General features: G+C 47.6%; 1 protein-coding gene and 1 long non-coding RNA gene across 7 annotated transcripts in view; one reads left to right on the forward strand and one right to left on the reverse strand.

Moving 5' to 3' along the window:
* LOC144770238 (uncharacterized) overlaps positions 1 to 26279 on the forward strand; it is a 1037372-nt gene that overhangs the window by 836796 nt on the left and 174297 nt on the right. For both annotated transcript variants that reach the window (XR_013598842.1, XR_013598843.1), the window contains exon 2: positions 18855 to 18923. This is a non-coding gene — a long non-coding RNA (uncharacterized LOC144770238). The remainder of the gene's footprint in view (positions 1 to 18854; positions 18924 to 26279) is intronic.
* Positions 1 to 26279, reverse strand: part of RNF157 (ring finger protein 157) — a 626725-nt gene that overhangs the window by 389679 nt on the left and 210767 nt on the right. For all 5 annotated transcript variants that reach the window (XM_078654581.1, XM_078654580.1, XM_078654577.1 and 2 more), the window contains exon 4: positions 12730 to 12876. In XM_078654581.1, coding sequence (XP_078510707.1) covers positions 12730 to 12876 — 147 coding nt within the window. The remainder of the gene's footprint in view (positions 1 to 12729; positions 12877 to 26279) is intronic.

The following is a 26279-nucleotide window of genomic DNA, read 5'->3' on the forward strand; positions in this document are numbered from 1 at the left end:
GTGTTTTAGCTTATGATTCTGTTTACCTTGTAAGCAATTTTCTTGGTCTACCGTAATAACGGTGTTGGAGAATACATACGTTTAGCAAATTTTTAGTTTCCATCTACGTGTCCGGGCAGGAGCGCACTTATCACTTCCTCGTGTGGGGTACGCGCATGCGATCACGTGCTCTGACTCCTCGGCCCCTCCCTCACCTTCCAGTTGTGAGAGTGCTAGCGGGCTGTGGCGGTTGGCAGCAGTAGGAAGAGCAGGCGGCGGCAGAAAGCGACGCACGCTCCGTGTGTGTGTGCGTGCGTGAGGAGGAGAGGCAGCGGCGCGAGCCCGTGTGCGAAGAGCAGTGTAGAAGAGCGAGCGAAGTAGCGGCCCCACCATGAACCCCAGCTGTGCGCGTTGCGGCAAGACCGTCTACCCAACTGAGAAGGTCAACTGTCTGGACAAGGTAAGGCTCCTGAGGGGGGAATGGAGAAAGATGCTTCACGAGCAACCATCATCCCCCATCATACTTGCAGATGGCAGATTCCTACCCACTGTGGGAGGAAAGAGACTTTACCGTTGCGGCCCTTACGGCACCACAGGAAGAAAGTGAGCCCCAATTCACATCTCAGAAGGCAAGAGCCCCTTCACACGTCCCTGGCGAACGGTGTAGTATGCCCCCATACAAATCGGATGGTGGGAGGAGGCCCACGTCACTGGGGAGACATGCAACCCCCATGTTATTTTCTCGTATTGACTATGCTCTTGTTCCGTCTACAGAATGCCCGGCCACTATTGAGGCCGAATATTTACAGAGAGGCATCTCCATCCAACCACAATTTAGGCTTACATTAGGGGCTGTCCCCTCCTCCCCTCCCCCCCCCAGAGGGGTCACAATTGGAGGTTAAACAGTTGGAATCTCTAGGACATTAAGTGGTGTCAGAGCTTCGCAGAGATTCCTCCTCATACTTCAACAAGATTGTGTGTACAGTGGGCTCACTCAGGGTGGTCTGAGAGGCATATAAAACAGTGCTCCAGGACCAGACCAAAATGTTATGTCCTGCAAAAAAAAAAACAGAGATGAGCGCTTGGTTACTCATGAGCAAGAGCTGCAGGATACATAGGAGGCCTATAAAACCACAACAGTCCAGGTGTCACAGCATTGCATAGAGGCGCAAGTAACGGAATACCATGTGCTCACACACGACTTGGCAAAAAAAAAAAAAACTTTCTAGCAACATAATGAAAACTGAATGAAGTGGGGGATAAGGCAGGTCACCTTTTAACGTGGCTCAGCAGAACAGAGGCGGCAAATAGATGGGTGGGGGAGTTTGAAAAGTCAGATGGGACTCTCATCACGACCGATGGTGAAACTGTGGAACGCTTTGCTCAGTATTATCGAGAACAGTACAGTAAGAGGGGGGGGCGGAGCTTGCCAGCACCGATGTAGGACGTGTAGGAGACGAGCTCCGAGCTATCACCCACAAAATCCTGTTTAAAATCCTTAAATTAACGGAGGCTGCGAACTACCACAGCGAGGATATACTCTCCGGTGGTAGCAGGATTCGACTGGAGAGCCGCCCGTTGTAGGATATTGCCACATACAGACATCGGAGCTCGCGGGTGCCGACTGGCGGACTGGGCCCAAAGCCGGGACCTGACCTGGACGACTGGCCGGCATACGTGACCCGGCGTGCGGCCGGTGGGAGAGAGGCTGGCCGGGGACCACCGGAGCATTCCCGAGCCGCAGGCAGTGGAAAGCGGAGCAGAGAGAGACCAGCGTGATCGGAGGTGCGAGGCCTTGGAGCATACGCTGATCAGCCGGGACACGTCCGACGGCCCTGAAGAGCGGAGGAGGGGGAAGTGGGAGTTTGCACAGCTCACTGCTCTCTCCAAGAGACCCGGTAAGGAGCTTGCGGTGGCGGGTCAGGCCCGGCTTGAGAGACCCGAACGCCGGCTTCGCTGAATTGGTGTCTGCCTCTGCCGATGTGTAGAGGTGACACGAGGCAGATTTAAGGGACTACACGCCGATCTACAGGGACGGCTGCCTCCCTCCCCACCCCCTTGCTGCCCACTGCACACGAGGCTTGATAAGAAAGGCCTGGAAAAACGGGTCCGGAGGGAGGAGAAGGCCTCTAAGGAGATTGGGGTGTGCTGCTCCCACAGGAGAGAAGACAGATATAGTGACTCCTGCACTACCCCTGCAGCGCCCTACTCATTACAGTTGGATCAGAGGGGCCCCTCCCCCTATTTGGGGCTGAGTGACTAGGCAACTGGGCAGCGCGAGCTGCAGACTTGCAACTGCACCCAAGGCCAGCGCGCCATTCTTGATGACAACTGCTTGCTCGCCCGAGGTGACCCCAGAGTGATCGTGGTAGAGAGGACGAGCAGTGGGAGCGTCCCCCAATAGAGGGCTGGACTGTGGGAGACACCTGAGCCTCACCCTTGCATGGTCGATTGCTGGGGCCGTGAAAGTACCACTGCCGGGTGCCTCCGGGAAGGGGGTAGGTGTCCTGGCTGGAAGGTTTTCAGAAGGCAAAAGCTGCTGGAGGGAGACAAAAGAGAGAACTGGCTATCTGCTGCGCAGTCGGAGGGGCTATACCGTCACATACACAGAACTGACGTAGTGGAGACGACTGCTCCATTCTTCACCTACGGAATACTGCCACAGCGACCGTTGCGTACCACTCTGGTGAAAGTTACTTTGGACCCTGACTACTCATCATGGGCAAAAATGATAGAACCCAGACCAAGCTTGCGTTCGACCAAAGTAAATCGAAGATGCCGGAGACACCAGCGCCAGAACCTTCGCCGAGAAGCAGGGGCCCAGAGGGCTCAATGTATGCGGACATAAAGGATATGCTAGTGACAATGGAGAAGGGATTGCAAGATAGCATGGCGTCAATTGGCTCGAAGATAGACGCCCTCACTTACCGTATGTATCGTATGTCGAAGCGGGTGGACAAACATACGGAGCGACTCGACAGGTCAGAGAGACGGCTCACTGAGGTGGAAGAAGCGCAGACCGAATGGGATAAAGACCGCAAACAGTTCTCTAGACTGCTCCAGGTCATACAGGATAAGTCAGAGGACTTGGAGGCCCGCTCGAGACGCTCGAACATACGCATCACGGGGATTGCGGAGACGACACAAACCGGGAAGATGGAACTCTTTGTGGAGAAACTTCTGATCACTCTTTTGGGAGCGGATGTCTTCTCGCCGATGTTTATCGTAGAAAGAGCTCACCGCACGCTGGGCCCGCGTCCGCGCCCGGGGGCGACCCCAAGACCGATAATAGCAAAATTGCTGAACTATAGAGACCACGATGCGGTGTTTCGAGTGGCAAGGGACAAAGGGAAACTACAATTCGAAGGTATGGATGTTTCCCTGTACCCTGACTTTACTGCGAAAGTTCAAGAGGAGCGTCGGCACTTCGCCCTGTATAAGAAACAACTGAGGGAGCTGGGCCTAGACTATGCCATGCTGTATCCGGCGAAACTGCGGATAAACAGAAGAGGTCACTCACATTTTTTCACGGACCCTCACGGACCCTCGAGAACTCCAGAAATCGCTAAAGGAGTGGACCAAGGAACAGAGGAGTAGCCCAGGAGGTCAAAGTGGGGAGCAGGATGAGAACAGTCACTTGGACGAGCAGGAATAGTTTGACTGACGGTGCGTCGGTTGGCTCACTGTCGGCCCTATTGGAGTCTGGGCGATGACATGACATGGGGGCTTGGTCTAGCGAGAGGCTGGATATACTGAGAAGTGCCGCAACAGAAAAATTGGAGAGATCTGTGATCGGACTACGACATCATGGATGGGTGAGATCTTTTCATTACATATGTGCCTGATTGCGACCTGGTGACATTCAAAGATCTATGTGCAAAATGGTATCTGCATACAACTAAAAGCGATTGATCGTTGGACTTTGTGGTGCGGGGTGCACTGGGGGGGGGGGGGACGATTGGAGCTGCCACTAAAGAACTCACTGATAATAGATTTTGTCTCACGTTGATGGACACTGTTAGGGTGATAGCGCTGGGGGCGAATAAGAAGTGTGTAATACTGAAGAACTGTTATGTGCTATTGCTGGTGACCTCTGCCCTGGCGCTTATAGCACTAAAGGCCCCCAGGAGGGTCAGTTCAGGGGTTGTACTGAAGGGTTCCAATCAGGGGAACATTTCAAGTTGGAAGCTGGTGGATGGGATTGGGTCCTGCCAGGCCAGGTTGGGGGTGGTCTGCTGTGGGTGGGGGGGTGTGTTTGTGATGGGATGTTGCTGTTTTGCACAGGGGGTACTGAAAGTTGAGCCAAGCAGTGAGCTGCCCGATTTTACATGTAGGAGAACCACTGATACCGAAATAGCCCCGCAGAGACTGTTTAGCAGTGCTGGGAGGGCACCTTCTGATACCGCTTCCGTTGCACAACTGGAATGGCAGAAACGAATGTGATGGCCGCAGACGGCGGTCCTGACACACTGAAGGCTTTGACCTGGAATGTGAGAGGGCTGAATGATTACCGCAAACTCAGGAAGGTGTTTAACTATCTACATAGGCATCACATTGATCTCGCACTAATACAAGAGACTCATCTCCCTCCAACGAGTAAGATGCTTACTGCTAAAGGATTCGGGGGTAACAGTTTGGCCGCGGGCTTCACTACACACTCCAGGGGGGTGGTAACGTGGGTCAATCCTCGATCCCAATTAAAGCCAACACTGATTGAGGCGGACTCGGAAGGTCGCTATCTGATTGCCAGATGCGTTGGTAAAGGACACGATCTTATAGTAGTTAACATATATGGGCCCAATTACGACCACCCTGAGTTCTACGCGGCACTGGCCGTGCGCTGCAGATCCCACGCTTCCTCTAAAATGCTGTGGGGGGGAGACTTCAACTTTGTGTTCAATCCGGACCTGGACAGATCCAGGGGGCCGCCTCGCCGGCCATCTGCAGCAGCCATCCACATGCAGGCGGAACTGGTTAAATTTGCTGATGTTTGGCGATCCAAGCACCCCACACAGGGGGGGTACACGCACTATTCGGCCTTTCACAACGTACATACACAAATTGATTACTTCCTGGCTTCTCAGTCGTTGCTTCCTTGTGCTCGGAGCTGCGTGGTGCTACCACGTACGCTTTCAGACCATTCCCCCCTACTTTTGACGCTGGTAGTGCCAATAAAGCGAATCCCTCCATTTACTTGGCGATTTCCCCCTTATTCCCTATTGGATGAGGTGTTCAGAGGAGAACTGGCGAATGATATAGATACCTTTTTTGAGACTAATCTGGGTTCTGTTGACAGTTTCCAGACTATATGGGACGCATTCAAAGTGTATATCAGGGGGATGGCTATGGCCAAGCATTCTAGTGTCCTTAAGTCCATTAGACAACGGTTGAAACATCTTGAAACTCAATTGAAGGAACTTGAGACGAGGCAGCAAAGCAACCCAAATGCTGAAGTTACGGCAAAGCTAAAAACATTACTTGCTGACTATAATAAGGAGGCAGATAGGGAAGTGCAACATATGGGCAAGTATGCCACAGCTCGGACATATGGGGAAGGGGAGAGGCCCAGTTCAGTGTTAGCTAGAATAATGCGTCAGGAAAGGCGACCCCTGGTAATTGATGAGTTACTAACAGCCACAGGAGATGTGCTTACTGATGAGATGGAGATCCTTGATGAGTTTAGAGGTTACTATGCGGATCTCTATAAGTCGAAATCCTCCCAGATGGAGGAAGAAATCGATGACTACCTCAGCTACATAAAAATGCCCTTCTTGTCTGATACGCAGAGGGAGTTTTTGATGACACCAATCCAGGAAGATGAGATACCGGAAGCGTTGGGTGGGATGCGTTCTGGTAGTGCCCCGGGGCGGATGGCCTCACAGTGAGCTTTTACAAAGCGTTTATAGACAAACTAATGCTACACTTGATTTCCCTATTTGATGATATCTGCGCAGAGGGTAGTAGGTCGGCCTCCATGAGTGAGGCGCTGCTGATCACGATTTTGAAACCTGGGAAACCTCCCAACTCTTGCGGTTCCTATAGGCCACTTTCCCTAATTAACATTGATGCCAAACTGTATGCTAAGGTGTTAGCCACGCGGCTGGCTCTGCTTGCTCCGGACCTTGTGGCACCAGAGCAGGCCGGCTTTGTCCCAGATCGAAATCTCACGTATAATATCCGTACGGTACTGGGAGCCATGCAGCACGTACGGCAAGAAAATAAAGCTCTAGCCATTTTCCTTGATATGGAGAAGGCATTCGACTCTGTGGAATGGCCATTCATGCTGAGAGTATTGCGGAAGCTGGGGTTGGGTGAACCCTTCCTGCAAATGCTGGGGGCCTTGTATTACAAACCCACAGCCAGGCTACGGGTAGGAGATACGGTCACTGAAGCTTTCGAAATAAGCAGGCGAACCAGGCAAGGATGCCCCCTCTCACCCCTATTATATGCACTGGTTGCGGAACCTTTGGCATGAGCGATTAGGGAATATCATGGTCTAGAGGGTATCAACTTTCCGACGTACAAAATAGGTATCTCCACGTACGCAGATGACACACTGCTGTATGTCCGCGATCCGGAAACAAATCTCAAATCGGTACTTAGAGAGGTGGTGCGATTTGGAGCCCTTTCAGGGCTGAAAGTTAATTGGACCAAATCAGTGGCGTTCCCGCTGACACCAGTCACTGGGCCGTTTGAGATGGAATATCCACTGCAGTGGTCGACTGATCCGGTTCGGTACCTGGGGATACATTTACATACGGACCCAGAAATACTGATTCGGGAGAATTATGGGGTCGCTTTTTCCAAGCTGGTAGATGACGTTAAAGTGGTGCAAACTCCCCTTGTCATTAATAGGCAGGATTGCCATCATGAAAATGGTGGTCTTACCAAGGTTCTTGTTTTTGTTCTCTAATATCCCGGTCGTCCTCTCCAAGGTATTTTTTAAACAGCTGACACAAGTACTCATTAAACTTCCGTGGGGGGGTAAGCAACCCAGAATCCAGTGGAAGGTTTTGACTCTACCATACGAGATGGGGGGCCTAGGTGCCCCGGACTTGGAAAGATATTGCAGGGTGGCGCAGGCGGCTCATCTGCACACATGGATACACGGTACACCACACATCCCACACGTAATACTGGAACGTCTGTTTGCGGAACCTTTTCCCTTGCCTACCACTGTCTGCGTCCCGGTTGATCGTAGTGTAGGTAGATTGGATTCCATCAAGGCCACGAACCATGCTTGGCATGAGTTGATGCGGTCACAGGGCTGCGAACTGCTATATTCTCCACAAATGCAAATTGGATGGGCAGTATGGCTCCCACTACTGAAAGAGAAAGGGGTCACGAGAGCGCTGAACAAGTTGGGAATCGCGAAGTTAGAGGACCTATTTGTTGACGGGGTGGTGAGAACCTGGGAGCAGATTCCCCCCCGCAGACAGAAGCTTCGCTTTTCTCGCGCTTCCAGTATCACAGTGTCCGGAGCGTGTTGCAGGACCTTTTGGCCCGGACCTTGCGGAACCACCTGAGGTACCGGAACTTACCTATGTGATAAAGACGGTATCCCCTTGCAAGCTGGTTACGAACCTCAATAAAATGGGAGTTCGGCATAAGCAGCTTCAATATTCCAAGGCTAGAACGGAATGGGAATGCGATCTCGAAATACAGATAGATGACGAGATGTGGAAGTATTGCTGCACTAGCACTAGGAGGCTGTCGCTGAATGGGAGACACAGATTGGTGCATTTCAAATATCTGCATCGTGTCTACTATACCCCAGAGAGGCTACACAGGTATGGGCTACGGCGGTCTGCGGAGTGTGAACGCTGTCACGCACAAGGGGCTGATTTTATCCACATGGCTTGGAGCTGTCCTGGCATTCTGGGTGGAAGTTTTCTCGGAACTTAGTCAGATATTAGACGCAGAGATAATAGTCAACCCGGCACTAGCACTGCTGGGATACTCGAAAACCCTGCCAGTGGCGCTAAGACGACTGGTGGATATGGCTTTACTAATGGCCAGGCGCGTTGTGGCTATTTGCTGGATGAGGGGTCCGTTGCCTACCAAGAAGAGATGGGCTAGGGATATGCTGTATTCCTGTACTCAATCTGAAACATACAGTGAATTGCTTCCGCCTAAGAGTCGTCCCAAGAACTTCTGGAGTCTGTATCGGACATATGTCCACACAAGTGAGGTAGAGGAGGAGACAGGGCAGGGGGGGAACACTGATGAGCTTGCTGCACCAGAGGAACACGTTGCGGGGACTGATCCTGGGAATGGGGAGGACACAGAGTAAGCCAGAGTCAGGCCGGGGGTGATATGAGTCAGCTAGGAGTCCGGGGACAGAGTACGCAGCGCTCTCTAACAATAACAAAGAGATACCTACGAGGGGTGTTGTGTGAGGTTTAGTGGGAAGGGGTGGAGGGCTAGAGTCTTTGAGGGGTGCTGGTCTTCCACTTCCCTACTTAAAGAAGGGTGGCTTGAAATTACTTATCTGGGATGTGGAGTGGGCAAGCGAACTGCTGGCAAGTTGTGGGTGCGGGGGTTGTTGGGGTAGGACTTAGGAATTTCGTTTACATATTGAAGATGTGTTGGTCCTGCGATCTGCTGGGCTTGGCGTGCTAATTGTTTGTATGCAAGTGAACGTACAGTTGAAGGGGGTGTGCGACGATTTTACTGCCATGGCACTGTTGACATACTTGGAGACTATTTACAACACACACGAACTGAACGCCGCCGAGCCTCCGGGATGTCGGCTAATTGGCTGTGTGAGAAGTTCCTGGTACGATCGAATGTAATTGTTGAACATCAGCTACCGGCCCCTGGGTTGTAGGCTACACGCCATGTACAATATTTTGCGAGAGAATAAAGGTTTTTGAAACTTTAACAAAAAAAACCACAAAAAAAAAACCAGTACAGTAAGAGGCGATCAGCATGAGGTAATGATGTCAGGGCCTGCCTAGTGGAGCTTCCACTTCTGTCCCTACAGGCAGAAGACTGGACCTGCCTAGAACATGTCCTTTCCTTCAAGGAACTTGAAGAGGTGGTAACCCTCACGTCATTCGGGCCTGGTGCTTTCCCCGGCTGCATACCAGCCTAGTTCTATAAACTGACTCTGTCGGCAGTGGGACCCCCATAAAATGGCATGCTGGAAGAGGAGAGACCTGTAAGAGAGCTCCATATTTATGTTGGGCAACAATCATAGTCACACCTAAGCAGGGGAAGCCGCCCAACCACTGTGCCTCATACAGACCGATTTTACTCCTCAACGTGGAAGTTATTATCCTTACAAAAGAGCTAGCACTCCGCCTGGGCAGGGTCATTACGACCCTGGCGCACAGAGACCTGATGGCTTAATGCTGGGTAGGGCAGCCCTTCAGAGCCTGCAGAATTTCCACACCTGGCTAGACTACCTCTGGGACACACAGGAGCACGCGGACCTCTTCGCACTTGATGCCTAGAAGGCCTTCAATTCCATCAGCGTACCAAACCTTTTTCAAGTCCTAAGGAGGCTGAGATTCAGCCCGAAATAATGTGTGACTACTCTATAGTCACCCGACAACATGAGTAAAGGTGAATGGAGTATTTTTGAAAGAGGTTTAAATCAAGCCGGGTTATCCCCTGTTGCCACTACTGTTTACTCTATGTCTGGAGCCACTTGTGACTAGGGTGAGACTCCGTAAAGATGTGATAGGTTTCCCAGATGTCATGGGTGAACCGTGAAAGTGTCACTCAATGCGAGCAATATATTACTGCATCTCACAGAGCAGATGACCTCCTTGCTGGCAGCCCTGTCGGTGTTTCGGGCCTTCAAAAGATACGCAGGATACGAGATCAAATGGAGCAAATCTATCCTGTAATAGATGGGTAGCTGTCCGCCCCCTCCCCCCCCCACACACACACACCCTCTTACCCCCTCCCCTCCCCAGCTGGGATTCCTCTGGAAGTCATGGTCTTGACGGAGAGTTTCCGTTACTTGTGAATCGAGATCACACAATGCCCTGCCCCTTTCTGAGGCGATGAGGATCGTTGGTGGCACCTACCCGGTCAATGATTTCTACAGCCGCACTGATTATGTTACCTACGTTTCTATATGTGCTCCAAAACGCTCCCTGGATGGTGCCAGAAACCTTTTTTGATATAGTTGAGGGAACCAAGCGCAGCCTTCTCTGGTATGGTGGAGCTCCGTGAATCGTGCTCTATAACCAGAAGAGATCTGTTTACAAGGGCAGTATCACACTGTCAGACCGTTTTACTGGGCCGCGGAGCTGCAAGCAATAAACAAATGGAGTCACACACCTAGGGATGACCCGGCGGACTAGGGTATAAAGATATTGAATGGCAGGAAAATCCCACATACACTATGTTTCTGGCAGACCCTTCCAGTCCCCCTTACTGGGACCATAATAGGCCTGTCTTGGAGCCTAGGACAAAGCAATTGCATACGTGGGCTCCCACTGTTGGTGGGGAGTCAGCTACGAGAACTGAGGAAGCTGACAGGATGAGAGCCTGAGATCTCAACCCTCTGAGATCTATCTGGAAGAGAGGGCACAAAATCCTTCCAATAACTACAAGAGGAATATGAACTACAAGATTCTCAACAGTTTAGATATCTACAGTTCCAACACACCATGAGATAAAGTGTGCCCCATGAGGGGCACTGGACGACTGCAGCCTGTTATACTCTCGCAGGGAATGCCCTCTAAAGCTGAATCATACACTTACCCCACGATCAAACAATAGACTTGACAATCTGTCCCCTTTGAACTAAATGGGAGGCAAATGTGGACCCCCTGGAGGATGTGGACTGGGATGTAGCCCTAATGCACCTCCAGGAGCTTGAGACTTACACAGCTAGAAGTCCTACATAGTGTTTATTAACACTGATACCAGCTATTTAAAATGGCCAATGCACAATCATCCAATTGTCTTGAGATGTGGAGAGGGAGTGGGTCCTTCTTACACATGATGTGGGATTGCCCCCTTAGACTAATGTACTGGCAGACAGTGACCTCAAGATTGACATCCATTCTGGGAGCGCATGCTCCTTGCACCTCCCACTTCCTCAAACTAGGCATCCCAGGCGATATAGATCTACCTAGGAAACAGCTTATTTTCTGCATGCTGGGTTTCATCCTGACAAAACGAAACATTACGAAAACTAGGGCACCCCAACTCCCCCCACATCGAGTCAATAAGACACCGGCATGACATACTGCATGAGGCAGAGAGTGTTGTATACACTGCAAGAGGCTACCCAACATATTCAACAAAGTGTGGGGACCCTGCTGCAACTACTATAGTCTGGGCTCGGAATCGAGCAGTTGTCTGAATACCTAGACGAGAGAAGGGGACAACCAAGAACCTCCCTCCCAAAACCTAGACTGATGGGAAGGGTGGGTCAGTGTCAGAGGCCGGGTCCTTTACTGCCAACATTGCCACCAGGAGCGACATAGTACCACACCGGGAAAGGCCTCTGTAACTGTGTGAAAAATTTGCAAATTGTACATGTTACGGTGGTGAGTTACTTGTTGATGATGTTGTACAAGAAAAAAAAAAAAAGAAAAACTGTTTAAAAAATATTAACATAATTATCTCTTCCTTAGGGTGAACGAGGTGGATATAGAGCTTAAGAAAAAGGTGAAAACGTTGTGGGTCTTCAATATGTGCCTTTTAAGGGATAACCTGGATACCTACGCTATTCATCCCAACAGTCTCCTTAATCTGCTCTGAAAGACACCTCATCTTGTATCTTTGGAAGACAGGTCAACTACTGCAAGAGCCATAACTGGTTCAAATATTGATTATGCATCGATCGTGTATTAGCGGAGACATTTAAAGCCAATGTCCACAAGTTGCAAGTCCTTCAGAACGCAGTAGTAAGAGGACTCATGTCCTGAATTATGGCGCATGTCATTGAAGCCAGGGAACAATTGCCCTGGTTGCCGGTGGCCTTTCCAATCACATTAAAAATACTCAAACTTACAAATAAATCACTTGATGGTAAAGCACCTGAATACCTAAAGCAAAGTATTGTCTGAAGATAGCTTTGAAAATAGCATGCAAATATTTGATGGTGACCCTTTAAGCGACGTTAAAAAGACTAGGGCTAAATCCTTCCCAGGTAATACCAGCACGCTGTGGAATACTCTGCCAGGAGTGAGGAGATTTTTAGAACAACTTCTACTATTAGGAAAGCTCTAAAGAACCATCTTTTTTGAGTAAACTTGTTCTCTACGACTAGTTGCTATCATGAGTTTTTGGCACTCTAAAAATATGATTTTGTCGCTACTGTTGAGCACGGAGAAGAAGAGAGGGACAAAAGAGGAGAACTGAGGACAGTGCTTCTGGGAGGAGGAGAAAGAAGGGGAAGGAGGGTGAGGAATGGATGAGGAGGAGAAAGGGAGGAGGGAGAGGGAAGGAGAAAGGGAGGAGGGAGAGGGAATCATACAGGATGAGAAAAGAAGAAATAAGTGGAGTAACAAAGGAGGAGTAGAATGGAAGGAGGATGAGGGGGACAACAGAAGAAGGGAGGAGGAGGAGCTGGAAGGAATGAGGCAGTGGTACAAGAACTAAAGGGAGGAGAAGAAAGACGAGAACAAGAGGACACATTCAAAGTTAGCCTGTGGAGAACTACTTTGCCTGCCTTTGCCTCAAATCATAAATATGTGCAATTGTGTATTGCAAAAGTATACATTAAGCAAAGTGTATCACTCTTATATTCACTCCTTCCAGCTCCTGATGTACCCATACCTTGCTACTCCATTCTGGAAGTCCTCCGTAGCCTGGTAGTAAATGGTGATAGCCACACGGGCATCTGTGTCAAAGGTGAACTCCACATTGTAGGAAACCTTTGCCTTGCTCAGTTCTTCCCCAGGTGTCTTCACTTCCTCACTGCACCTAGGAAACATAAGAATGAAAAAGTGTATTTTCTATAATCAAAACTATCTTCCATGGAAATCTTTTTCAGCCTGTCATTAAGGCTCCTGAATCACCTTCGAAATGTTCTAGATAATAGATGAATGTTATAGTCTCCTTATAGACGGATAAAGGGGGAAAGCCTAGTTGTTTGTAAATGTCATCAAAACTCAAGAGATGGCACTGTGGTACTTTAATAAATTTTACATGCTACTCATGTTTTAGGTTGCATATAAAAAAAACAAAGCATTTATTTTTCTTGTATTTCTACTGGTTAATGTCGACAATTCCAAAGAACTGTGATATTTCCATCAATCATAATAAATAGGCCACAGTTCTTAATAGTGGGTTTATAAATCAGTGTCTTGCATATACTAATAAAAGCCAAAAATGGCATGATAAAAAATCTCCTCTCAAAGTATTGAAACTGAAGCTCATTTGAAAGAAGTGCTAAAGCCTGAATTTCAAATCAGCAACCCAAAGTATTACCTAGGGGGCATTCAGGGCTCAAGTGTGTTAACTAACACATAGATGGTCCACTTACCCATTTTATTGTTAATCTGGCATTTTATTTCTACTACTACTTCGATTCATACCTGATTGATGAATGGTTTTCAGGATGTGAACCACAAACAGTCATCAATAACAAATCAGTAATGTGAATCATCAAAGTATCTGGACTTATGGATAAATGATGAACTGTTGCTTTTCTCATTGACTTAGCAGACATTGCAGATTTGGCTGTTCTGAACTAGTCTAAATAATATCATTCTGCTATCAAGCTTCTGTTAGAAAGTGAATTATTAAGTGGAGCGAATGGATGGTATTCCACCACAAGTAACAACATCACTAAGCTGTTAGGGTCAGACAGAGGTTTCAATAATTTAAACATGAACTCAACCCTTGGTAGCTATGGCACAAAGCAGACAGGCGTATCTTAAAGAAAATGCGTAAAGAATTTAGAAGTACCAAAACAGTTAAATATTGAAACAGATATAACAGTAAAAATCCCACTCTAATTTATAAAAATAGATAAAAATGTATAAAATAAAATGACACTATAATGACAAAACTCCATTCAGAGGAACCGGTGCTATGACTTTTTAAAATTCCAGAAAAAAAAACTGCAAGAAAAAAGGATCCATAATCCATAATCCCAGGTGAATGGGACTTCTGCTCAATTTGAAGCCAACTACTAGATTGCAGGTCATATATTCCAAACAAGTTAATTCCAGTAAAAGATGTTACCTTAGTCTCTGAAATGGAAGTCAAAATCCTTCAGTGTGGCAAGACTGCAGAATATTTCTGAGGAAGTCCTCTTAAAGTTAATAACTATTGAACAAGATTTCGTTTTGGCAGGAAAAGTTATAATTTTGCATCCAGAGAGGTCTGCTCGTCAGCCGGATACTTTTGGTGCATTCTCCTAGTCAAGATTTCTTTGTTCAGACTTGGTTTCTTTTTTGGAGTTCAGACTTGGTTTCTTTTTTGGAGTTCAGAATACTCCAGCAGGGCAAGGCTGCACCTGGGAATTGTGGAGCAAACTCGGATAGGGTCGCCGCAAGGGTCTGCTTAACAGGTTTTTTGAGTAACAAAACCTCTGAGTGGGTACAACTTAATGTTCTTACCTGGTGGGATCATGCCTCTTGGAAGAGTGCCTTGGTTGGTAGCTTCTAGTCCTCCGGAGGTCAAAGTCCCAACTTTTCAGAGACTGCTGGAGAAGTCCAGCTAAACAAAGTCAGTTTTCCCAGGGCATTAGGGACTGCACTCGGGGGGGCTGCGTGCACACCAGCAGAAGCCATCAGTAGGTCAAGTCGCAACAGGTCAGGTAGGAACTTCAAGCATAAGCTCTTGTAGATTGTTCTGTCCCTAGAGTCACACAGGAGGTCAGCCAATTGACCCTAGGAGTCCACTTCTTTACCCTGGGTGAGAGCAGGTCCAGCACCTCAGGTCACCACACAGGTCTCAAACAGCATGTGCAGTCCTTCTATTCTTCCACAGGGCCAGAAATTGTTCTGAGGAGCTGTGGACGAGGTTCCAGCTTTGTATGTTTCACAAGCCGGTGGTTGGGAATGCCTCCTGGACACTTTCTAGCCAATGTGGAAGAAGTTCCCTCAGGAAAACCTACCCACTTTTTCAGCACACTCAGTTTGCCTTACTGCAAACTATTCAAAAAACAAAATGGAATCCATAGGACTAAAAGGGTTTATTCAACATATAACTCTAGAAACAAATATAGAGGCTATCACAACTATCTATGTTGTTGAGTGTACATTAGAAACAAGAAAGCAAAAGAGAAGCAAAGAGACAATACTCAAAATCGCCTCAGGATAATAGGTTTAGATTGTTTAGTTCGGGCACATACCCCGCATGATCCACAAGGGAAGTGACTTTGAACTTTAGGTAGATTCCATTGAGTGGTATCCGAATCTTGTCTCAAACTCAGTGGTTGAGTATGTACCAGTCTGTCTTTTAAATTTGTACTCCTCTTTAGAGCAAACAATGGTAATGGTATCTTATCTGAACAACTGTTCAGAATACGCCAGTGTCTCCTGAGTCTCTTCTGAATATTGTTAGTAAGTGCACTAAAAGTATGTACAAATGTCAAACGGCCCAAAGGTTTTTTTTTGTTGGTATCTCAATCAATGCTTCCCTGTTGTTATTCTGGGCACGTTTTTTGGGCTTTTCTGTTCAAGCTTTTTGGATATTTCTTTTCTTCCAGTTGATGTTTCAAAGCCTTTGAGTGTTCTTCAGAAGTTTTCAAGAGTGGAACAATTTCTCTGCACTCGTAAAAATTGCCCATAAGGTAAATTCTGCCGGATTGATTTTGGATGTTGGCTGTCGAAACACAGCAGTGAATTACGCGCCATGGGTTTCTGATAGAGTTCACTGTGTAGTTGTCCTTGTGTGTGAAAAATAGATAGATCAAGAAAAGTAATTCTTTCCTTGATCCAATGAATTGAGGGTAGTATACCATCTCATTGGTTTATCCTTTTTAAGCACCTTTTTGCACAGTATTGTTTGCGCTGCACATTAAAGATTACCTCAAATCACCCATTTTCTAAACACAATTCCATTTGTTTTTCCTTCTGTAAGAATCGCACAGAAGGATACAGCTCTCTTTCTGCTCTCTCTGATAACTAAGAGAGGCAGCAGAGGGTTGTTTGGGACCCCAGATGATGACACTGGGCACATGGTTGTGTATTGATGGGATACCTATTATCCTGAGGCGATTTTGAGTATTGTCTCTTTGTATCTCTTTTGCTTTCTTGTTTCTATTGTACACTCAACAACATAGATAGTTGTGATAGCCTCTATATTTGTTTCTAGAGATATATGTCGAATAAACCCTTTTTTAGTCCTATGGATTCCATTTTGTTTTTTGAATATTAGACTTAGGGGGATTGAACCCATTTAGGACTTTAAACTTCCCTCAGACCCTCTTTCATTACAATTATTACTGCAAATTATCCCAGAGTACACTATTCTAAGGGAAATCCAAGGTGAGACAGGTCTTCTGCCTGTGCAGGGAGCTTATGTGTCAGCCAGGAGTGTGTTTAGGGAAATGATCAGTCCCTTCCTCCTAAGCTATACTAATCTGGAACCTGCATCCCGCCCTACGGAGCTGGGTCCCACAATCTCCCCTTACACCAATAGTAAAGGATGCACCCCTGTACCTTTCAAGTTAATGAAGTTCCTGGAGCCTCCCATGCTGTACTTGATGGGCTGATATACATCATACTCTCTACTCCCAGTCCATTCTTTCACCAGGCCTAATTGTCCCTGCTTTGGCAGCTGTTTTCAAACCTCATTAAGGTCAAGCACTTGCAGAGCAGCTGCTGTCAGCCTAATGCACATTAGCCTTCAGGATATTCATACAGGGGGAAGTTAACTTTCTAAAAATTACTTTCCCCCCAAAAGAAAATCTAATTTCACCATTACATTGGAATTTGAATGAATATTAAACCTAGTGATTGAATCCCAAACCAGAGATAGCATAATTAATATTTTAATCTGTACTCTAGTTTTCTCAAAGGACAGCTAGAGCATTCCACAGTGAAAATAGCTTTCGGGTGGGGTGGTGCCACTTGTCACTGCAGGGGCATGGCAACATTAAATATATATCCCGCTTTTAAATATCATTCACCTTACCTTGTGGACTACAATGCCAACAAAGGGGTGACCTACTAATATTTAAAATTATGGTTTTCCCATAGTCTAAAAGGGCTATTTTAACAGGTAGGACTTCAGACTAAAACTGCAGTAGCCAAGTTACATTGGTGATCCCAAATCAATGTTTTCCTTCAGTCCAAATGTGAGATTTAACTTTCCATGCTGTGGATTTTGTTTCTACACCATATATAATGGTCTTACAAAAGTTAAACAAGGCAATCGGGGACGGCAATCGGGGCTCAGTCAATTTCTCCATACTTTAGAGGTCATAGCACATATACTGAGCACTGGACAACAGTGATCCAGTGTGTAGTCTTAAAAAAAAGCAATAAAAATCAAGAACAAATGGAGGTGACCATAAAGAGGCATGTTTAACACAGCTTTCATCAATTGGTGCAAGTAGGTTTTATCCAAGTTATACCATGCATGCTTGCCTTGCAATCTGATGTAGTAGTACCAGATTACTCCAGTATTTAGCCATTACATTAGCTTTCTTATGATAGAGTAAAACAAGGTTTTCTCTTTGTATACCTCACCACCTATTCCGCTAAAATAGTCCTTGGTTTTGGATCAATAAGCTCAGACTCTATATGGGGGCATATAGCTTGCTTATCTGAACCACTTGATGGTGACAAAGTTACGAGGGCACGATTGCAAGGCAGAGCTTTTTCGTTTCAGGCATTGATGATCTCAAATGACCTATCTGCACATTTAAAACACTGTGAAGCCCACTTAACCATTCTGCTGCACCCTTATTTGCTTCCTGGTCTCCACTAAAAGCTAATTATGCCTTTGTATATTTGGTAGCTTAGAGTAGGGCATGCCAACATTAACATCCAGTTCCCCTGTTGAAGCTGCAGGACAATCTGATCAAGTGCTAGCATCCAGAATTGGGCCTTTATCCACTTCTTTTTTTCCTGTTTATAGGCCCAAAATAAAGCTGTTTTTCCCTGGCTCATTTTGGACAAAGTTCCTCAAACACATGATGTTTTTCTTTGTAAGACCTGGGTACCTTCACAGTTGCCTGCTCCTACTGTAGCAAGAAGACATCCTATGTCACTTTGTCAAGATGTAGCTATTTGAACCTTGTGAATAGTATGTTTGGTGGTGGAGATTTGAACCTCAGAGCAGTCATTCTTTACAATGGAAAAATATACTTATTGCCAGACCCCGTTTGAGGAGGCCACAGGGCAGACAGGGGCTCTGGGCCCAACTGTGGTAGTTGACATTGTTTGCCACTGATATAGTGGGGTCCGACCTACAAAGGCTCTACAAACTGGGCCAGCTACAAAGCTTTCTGCACTTGAATCAAGGTAGCAAGGTCAAATAGTTACAGGCTTCTCGGGGAGGTAGTATGGGCTGCAGTGGGAGGGACAAGAGCTCAGAACAGACACATGGTATAGTCCGGTCCGTGTTAGTATTTTAAGTTAAAGTAAGTACTTTAATCATACATTATTACTAAATACTACACATTCAAAAGTTGGTTCGGTTATAGAGTTGCATACCCCTTAAGAGATCCCACGAATTGCAGATTTTCCTATGGTGACAGCTTCCTCCTTTTTTCTCTCCCTTGTGTGACTTAGGCGAAAATAAGTACAAGCATAAGCCAGGCACAGGTACAGATTGCTGGCGATTGCCCCAAAGATTGGCCCATAGGTCCGTGTAGGGCATTAGCTGTTAAAGATCAATATAGGAGCACAAGATTGGTCTAGTCACTATTTTATTTTATACTGTAGCAGTACATGAAGGACTGAAATTATACTCCTGTCTTCTCTTGGTTTCTCCTTTAGGGTCTTCCGGGAACTATCTCCGGTCTTCTGCCAGGCGGTATGAGTGCCTCAATAGGAATGGAAACCCTGGTAAGCATTCTTTCTAATGCTCAAATTCTTTAAGGGTAAGGTGGTGAGGGAGAAGTTTGTCACCTTAAATAAAACCTCCACCAATGAGTTAACTTCACTGGCTTTGTAACGTTCGGTTTTGTTCTTGATGTTCAGAGCATCTCAGGCTTTCCGACCTCCTCCCTACCAGCCCCGCAATCGAAGACGTTCCAATGTGAGCCTCATTCCTCCAGGAATGTGGCTGGACAGCTCGTCACACCGCCGGCTTGCTTTGTTTTTTTTGGGTTTGTCACGCCAGTTGGGTTCCTGTATCTTCTCTGTCCTTAGGTTGGGTGTGTGCGTAGACCCTTCATCTTGCAGCACTGTGTATCCTCGATGTTGCTGGCGCTGTACAAGTCTGGCTGCTCTTTCTCTCTCCATCTTGGTGTTCGGTCAGCGTTCTCCATGGGCCGCCTTTCTCCTGCTCTTCCAGGGTATGGTAGCTCCAGCTCGGAAGAAAGGGTTCCGATTGGTTGTCCAGTCTCTGTCACATGACTCTGGGAGGGAGTCCAGCATTCTGGGAAGTACGGTCCCTTAAAGGGGCCATGTTCATAATCGCGTTCCTCGTCTTGTATGTATGACAGCCCTTGTCGGTCAGGCTGTGAATATGAATGAGGCGTGACATGTGGGAGGAACTGGTCAGCTTCGGTTTCCAGTTGAGTCATAGCGAAGGGGATCTGGCTCTCAGTGACAGTCACTTTATTTGTCTTTTGACGCAACTAGTCCGTGTGGGCAGAGGTTAGCGTTAGTAGCAACAGTTTCCCTTTACTCGCACTCAGGCACAATTTCTCAATTTGTATAGCCATAATACTACGTTACTTGCTTAGTGATGCTGCGGAGTCTTAGGAATATGCCAGTGTGCGCAGCGTCTTCATGCTCTTGAACTTCAGAGCAGGAGAACACGGATGTGGTCTTGTCCCCTTGAAGATCACAGAGGTAAGTAAGGCTCTGAATGGGCTTTGCCGAGGTTGGGGCCATCTGGCACCACAGGAGGCATTCCTCGTCAGCAGGTCCAGCCCTTGGGACTGGTGTTGGTGGAAGCTTGCGTTTGGCAGTTTCAGCTCTTTCAGGCTGGTGCAGATGGGTCCCAATCTTCGTCAATGGCCACCCTGAGGCCAATGCAGGCAGAGGCTAATCTTTGGCAGTTGCGGCCTGAGCAGCATATCCTCTATGTTGGGCTCCTTGGATGGCAGCAGCAGCACTAGGCCCACTGGGTTGATGGTGGGAACTCCAAACCACACAGTTACAGCTTGGTGAATACTTCTTTAAGCAGCTCACAATTGAGTTTCAACAGGAGACAAGGAGACCCTGCAGACGTTTGGCCACAAACAGTACCACTCCCTTTCAGCAGTCAGCTGTTTTTGGGTGCCCCACAAGCTGGCATTCTGCTCTAGAGCAGCCTTGCCTCCTGCATTACTAGGCACACTTCTTCGCACTCTAAACAGGCAGGCAGGCTTCTAGGGCCTTCAATAGACCCTAAGCTTCTCAAGCAAGTTGTAGACGTGTGTAATGTAATGTAATGTAAGGTGCACTTACATAGCGGAACTGTCACCCAAAGGGTATCACTTCAGGTGATGTCCCTTCAACCCTAGGAGTCTTGCGGTCATACAGACACCAGTGGGGTGTTTGGGTCCCACATTTCTTTTTTTTTACACATGGTCTATAAAATGGATGTGGAATGACTGTCTCAGGCTACAAAACGAGTATCAGTTGATTCCCTCTCAATGTAATTTCCAGGCTGCTCTCTAGATACAGCCTTCATGCAAAGTGATTGTACTCAAGTAGGTAGTAATGGGGCTGGCTCCATGCAGTAGTATCCACACCATGGGCACAATGAGGTGCGAGTTCTCTGCACCTGGCTGTCCATGGCCTTCTTGAAGCAGTAATAAGAGACAGAAAAAAGAGTGGGCACTTCCTCACCCTGAACAGAAAACGCAGTCCCACCTTTCACCCCACTATCTACTAAACAGCAGTGTTCAGGAAGAACTAATGAGCAGCTTTGTGCTAACAAGGCTCTCACAATTTCTAATGGTAGCCCATCTCCTATCCTCCTCACTTCAGTGCCTCCATTCTCTAGCTAATGTAACGCAGGCAATACGCTTGCCATGTCTGGAGAAGATATCCTCACCCTTCATCCTTTGCCATGCTAAACTAAAGGCATCCAAAATGGACCCCACAAAACAAAGTACTCAGACTCCTAAAACACACACAGGCCTACTAGTATACATGTACCGCACAAGCACCACACACTCAAGCAACACACACATGCAACACACACACACAACACACACACACACACACACAACACACGCAACACACACACACACACACACACGAAATGGTATGTCAGCACACGATTATGGGTTCACATAATAGCCAACCTTTAGAAAGAGGGGTCAGTAGACAGAGCTCTCCGGCACAGAGAAAAAAGTCTGATCAAGGGACAGAAGCCAATTGCCTAATATGAGGGAAGGCCTTTTGTACCTCTTCAGGTCACAAGACATAGTCTGGGACAGGCCTAGGCTTTTGTGCTCATGTAAGATTAGTGTGACACCAAGAACAAAATAAAAGTCAGGATACCAGTCTCACCTGCAGTCGGACACTCATGGTGGAGGTTCAATTCCATTTACTATGCAGTGCACATTCCCATTTGTTATGTTTGCCACTCTTCTAGGTAATTGGCAATGCGTTCCCATGATGGTGTAGAAGGCAACCTATGTTTTCCTACTGCAGCACACTCACGTGGCTAAGAAATAGCTGCTGGCCTTGACACCCTTTAACTGACTCTCCTGAAAGACCTAAGGCTTTGTGCATAGTTGGTACTATAGTGATTACTGACTGAAGAGGTGATCAAAATGCTGGTGGATCTAGTGTTTTTCTGAAGATAAGAAATTCCTTACTCGCCTGGCCTCCTCCTTTCAAGATATCAACCCCTGGTTTCATTTCCATCAGGTAACCAAAACAGTAGTCCCCAAAATCAGGGGGATTCATAATTTTATGTTGTGTGTGGAGTTTCAGACCGTTGGTCTCTGCCAGGAAGAACTAAGCATGCATATTTCACAAAAGTAACTGTACACAGATACATCCGCAATATCTCCTACCGTGGTGATCACCTAGCTAGATACAAGGATGCCCTCATTCAGAACCTACAGAAGTTGACCTCTCCTGGAATCCAAGAGAGGTCCTTCGACAACCTATGAATTGTCACTCACAGTATATGATCACTCCTGCCTAACAGAACAGTTGAGCCTGACCACTTCTGTGGTCTGGCGACAATATTTATAACATGGGCTTTCTTATCAGAAGGTGTAGTGGAAAATGTTGGATGGTGGTAACTCAATTGACTGCAGACACCCTGACTTGGGATAGGAGGTGCATTTTGTTCAAGCCATGCATGATTTTGTTAAAGAGATCTATAATGTTTGCTGGTGTGGTTTGCAGGGTCAGGGTCAAACTACATTTTTATTATTGATTCGAACTGAAACTAACCAAATTTGTGGCTTTGAAAAAACACTGTGGTGTAAAGTTTCAATATCATGACCGGTCATCCACGTGCACCATAAAACAGGATGTCTAATTTCATAGTAACTCCAAGTAGGACTTCACAGGATGTTGTCACGTTATCGGATATGGTGGCTTAATTGGGGAAATATTTATTTTTGTTCATTTATATGTACAAATTTACGTGTCTCATGGCTCTAAACAAAGCATCTCAACAATTCTGCAACAGCCAACCAGCCACAATAGTTAACAGGAGGGAGGCAAAAGCTGCCACTGGACAACCAGGTCCTCCAGTTCTTTTGGAAGCTTAAGTATAGTGTCTGAGTCACAAGGAAAAGGAACTCCACAGTTCCTTCTCCAGTCCTAACTTTTCATTAAAAAAAGGGGGTTGGAGAGGTTTTTGCCCAAGGAAGAGTATTTTTCATATGAAAAGAAAGCATTGGTTTCCTGGGACTGGTGGGCTGTGTAACATGAAAAAATCCAAATCTCTGATCCTTGTATCAGATTCACGCCATTTATTGAAAGATGGAAAGCAACTATCTCTATTCATGTCAAACACAGTATTTTAAGGCCAAAGGAAAGAGAGCACACCACTGCATCATGTTGGTGCCTTCCCCTTAGGAGTTAACAGGGTTTGGACCACAGTCTTTATTGTTGAATGACAACACAGTCTTAAACTCTTTACCAGATACAGAGTTTGAGCCTTTCTAATACTTTTCAGTTTCATTTTCAGTCCCCTACAGAAAACCTCAGACTTTGTTCCCTTGCGTCAACCACATCACGGGTGACCACAAATCTGTGACCATTGGTCCTTCTTTACCTGGCATCTATTGAAAGGCAGAGTAAACTTCCATCTTCTGGATAAGCTAAAACTCAAAGGATTCACTCCTACCCTCCTTCACTCGGGATCCACCTCTTTCTCCATTGTATCCTACATCAACAGCATGAAAACTTTTTACCCCACATCCTCAAAAAAGTAAGAGACATCATCCCCAATGACCAATCCAAAACAGCAGTCTATGTCCTAGTGATCTCTTGTATTGATTTAACCAAATATATTCTCGCAGGGGTTCCCCATTCAAACCTGGTTCCACTAAACTAAAAAAACATTGTGATACGGTCCCGCTCTCCTCCCCGCCGGGACTCGGTCCTCTCAAACACTTACCCCCTTCCTTTCCGCCTGGACTGAAACCCCTTGCACATTTCCCTGTGTCAGGAACGAGGCACAGAGCAGTAACCATGACATTTAGACCCCCGCCCCTCTCTGTCTTGCAGGAACCAACCGGAGACCAGCGTCAACAGGAAGTACATCCCCCTGACCCCGGAAGTCCCTCCCCCGTGGCAGCGCCAGAACAAGGAAAAACCGAGAGTAGAGACCAGAACGCCGTCGGAGCATCGTGGCAGGACACTCGGACTGGAGCAGAAGAAGGAGAGCAGGCGAACGCCGACGAAGACGTGTGGACCGAAGATTGGTGGAGTCCCCAGGAGGTGGCTGAAGAGCGGCCGCAACTCACTGGAGAGTTGCGGCAGACCGTGTGAGTACCCTGTTTGTTACTCCTCAGAGCTCGCTAGGGGCTCGCTGTAAATATCCTGTATATAACTCCCTTTAAGACACAAGCGACGTGATACTTGCACTGTAAAATACTTGTAGAGCACCTCCACTGTGTAGAAAGTCCTCCCCCCCTCACGACTCTATTTTGACACTCTTGCTTCGTACCGTTCCTTTTCCCCAACCCCGATACCTCCCTTCCTCACGGTCTTCTCTCCCTCCCACACTACCCGGGTGACGGTGAATGATACAACTACTCCCCGAAGCCCCAAACAGGACTAACGGTCCCCTTTTCTTTTCTCTTATTGCACTCCGAGGATCCTCCCCGATTCTGGAACCGTCACCTGACGTCCGAAGACCAGAACCCGGACCCAAGACCCGAAGAGGACCCGGAGAACTCCCCTGGAACCCTTTTTCTTGTGACTTGTTTTCTGCCTCGTGTGAAATAAAACATCAGCATAGCCCACTATATTCGGCCTCCTTGCCTGCTTTTCCAGCCTGCAGCTCACCCACAATCACATCTGGTGTCAGAAGTGGGATCTGCTGGAAGCATGGAGGCCGTCGTGAAAAGGATGGCGGAGTCCCAGGAACAATTGGGAAACTTGATGGAACAATTCCTGAAAACCGCGGAGGATGATAGGGGTCAGTTACACAACGTCCTTAAGGGTCAAGGCGTCGTTCACGAACAGACCATGGGTAAACTGACTGACGCCCTGGGACAGCAGAGACCAATGACCTCCCTCCCTTCTGTGGTCCTGCAGAAGTACGTACCAGGGGATGACCCGGATTACTTCTTCACCAACTTTGAAAGACTAGCCCAGGCCGCCAATTGGCCGGTAGTCCGATGGGGCCAATACCTGGGGCCCCTTCTAACCGGCGACTTGCAAGCCGCATATCAACAGGCCAACATACAGGGCAACACTCCGTATGCGGACATAAAGAAATGCATTTTGGAGCGTCTAGGTATAGACGATGATACATACAGGGTAAAATTGAGACAGGCCAAGGAGGGGCCCCAAGAAAATCCAAGGGCCCTCTCCTTTAGGATCAAGGATCTTGCGAATACGTGGCTCAGACCAGAAGCCTCCTCGAAAGAAGAAATTCTTGGCAAAATATATATGGAACAGTTCTTTAACTCCCTACACCCGGCCAGCCAGCGTTGGGTGAGACAACACTCCCACCTCACATTGGAAACCGCCGTCGAAATAGCCTGTGCCTTTAGCCGAGCCCAAGAACTCCAGCGCGGCAAGGAGGAACATCCTCATAGCCCCACAATGCGACAGCCCCTCGGCCACCCCGGCCACTTCCACCCCGGAGACCAGAGCCTACTCCCCTCTTACCCTCACCTGTTCTGTACCGACCTCCCAACCCCGGACCCCAGTGTTATAACTGTGGCGGTTTTGGACACATAGCCCGCGTGTGTCCACAGAAGGAGGAGCCGATGGAGATCGGCCTTGTTCGGAACTTTGTCTGCTCCACTCCAGGGACTGCACCCCCCCCCCCCCCTTCCCCCCCCCCCCAAGTTTCACTGCCCTGTGTCTATCGATGGACAGAGCGTCTTGGCCTTAGCGGACACCAGGTGCCGTCAAAGCGTTCTCAGTCCCCAAGACCTGGCCCTCCCAGTTGGCGCCCCTACCGGAACGGTAGCCATTTAATGCGTCCATGGAGACACCAAACGTTACCCAACTACCCAGGTGCGAGTGCAACACCCCAGGGACCCAGGAACCAACCTTACGGTCGGTCTCGTGCCGCCACTACCAGAACAAGTCATATTAGGGAGCGACTACTCTGGACTGCCTATACTCCTCCAGGATACCGCTGACTCCCTGGCCCAATGGTGGAAAGAGGCCCCTTATTCCCAGAGCCCGTCATCCCCAGATGCGGATCCCAAACCTCACAAGTCCAAAAGTCAGAGGAGAAAGGAAAAGAAAGACCATACCAGTGCGTATCCAGCGCTTGTTGAGGAACACCCATGGCAGACAGACAGGGAATTCAGGGCGGCACAACAAGAGGATCCACTCCTACAGGAAGCATGGGGAAGGGCCCTAGAAAACGAGGATCCCTTGCAAATAGGTCCCTACTTTTTTAAGAAAAATGGGTTGTTATACCGAAAAGGGGGGGCACAACAAAACCCACAGTTATTGATCCCCGGTCCTTCCCAAGACAAAGTCCTCTTCCTAGCACACAGCCACCTTTTAGGGGGTCATTTTGGTGATGAGAAAACTAGTCAGGCGGTCCTTGAGAAATTCTACTGGCCAGCGTGCACCAGCGGATTAAAACCTACTGCC

The sequence above is a fragment of the Lissotriton helveticus genome, chromosome 7, assembly GCF_964261635.1.
Source record: "Lissotriton helveticus chromosome 7, aLisHel1.1, whole genome shotgun sequence".
In the NCBI taxonomy this organism is placed as follows: domain Eukaryota; kingdom Metazoa; phylum Chordata; class Amphibia; order Caudata; family Salamandridae; genus Lissotriton; species Lissotriton helveticus.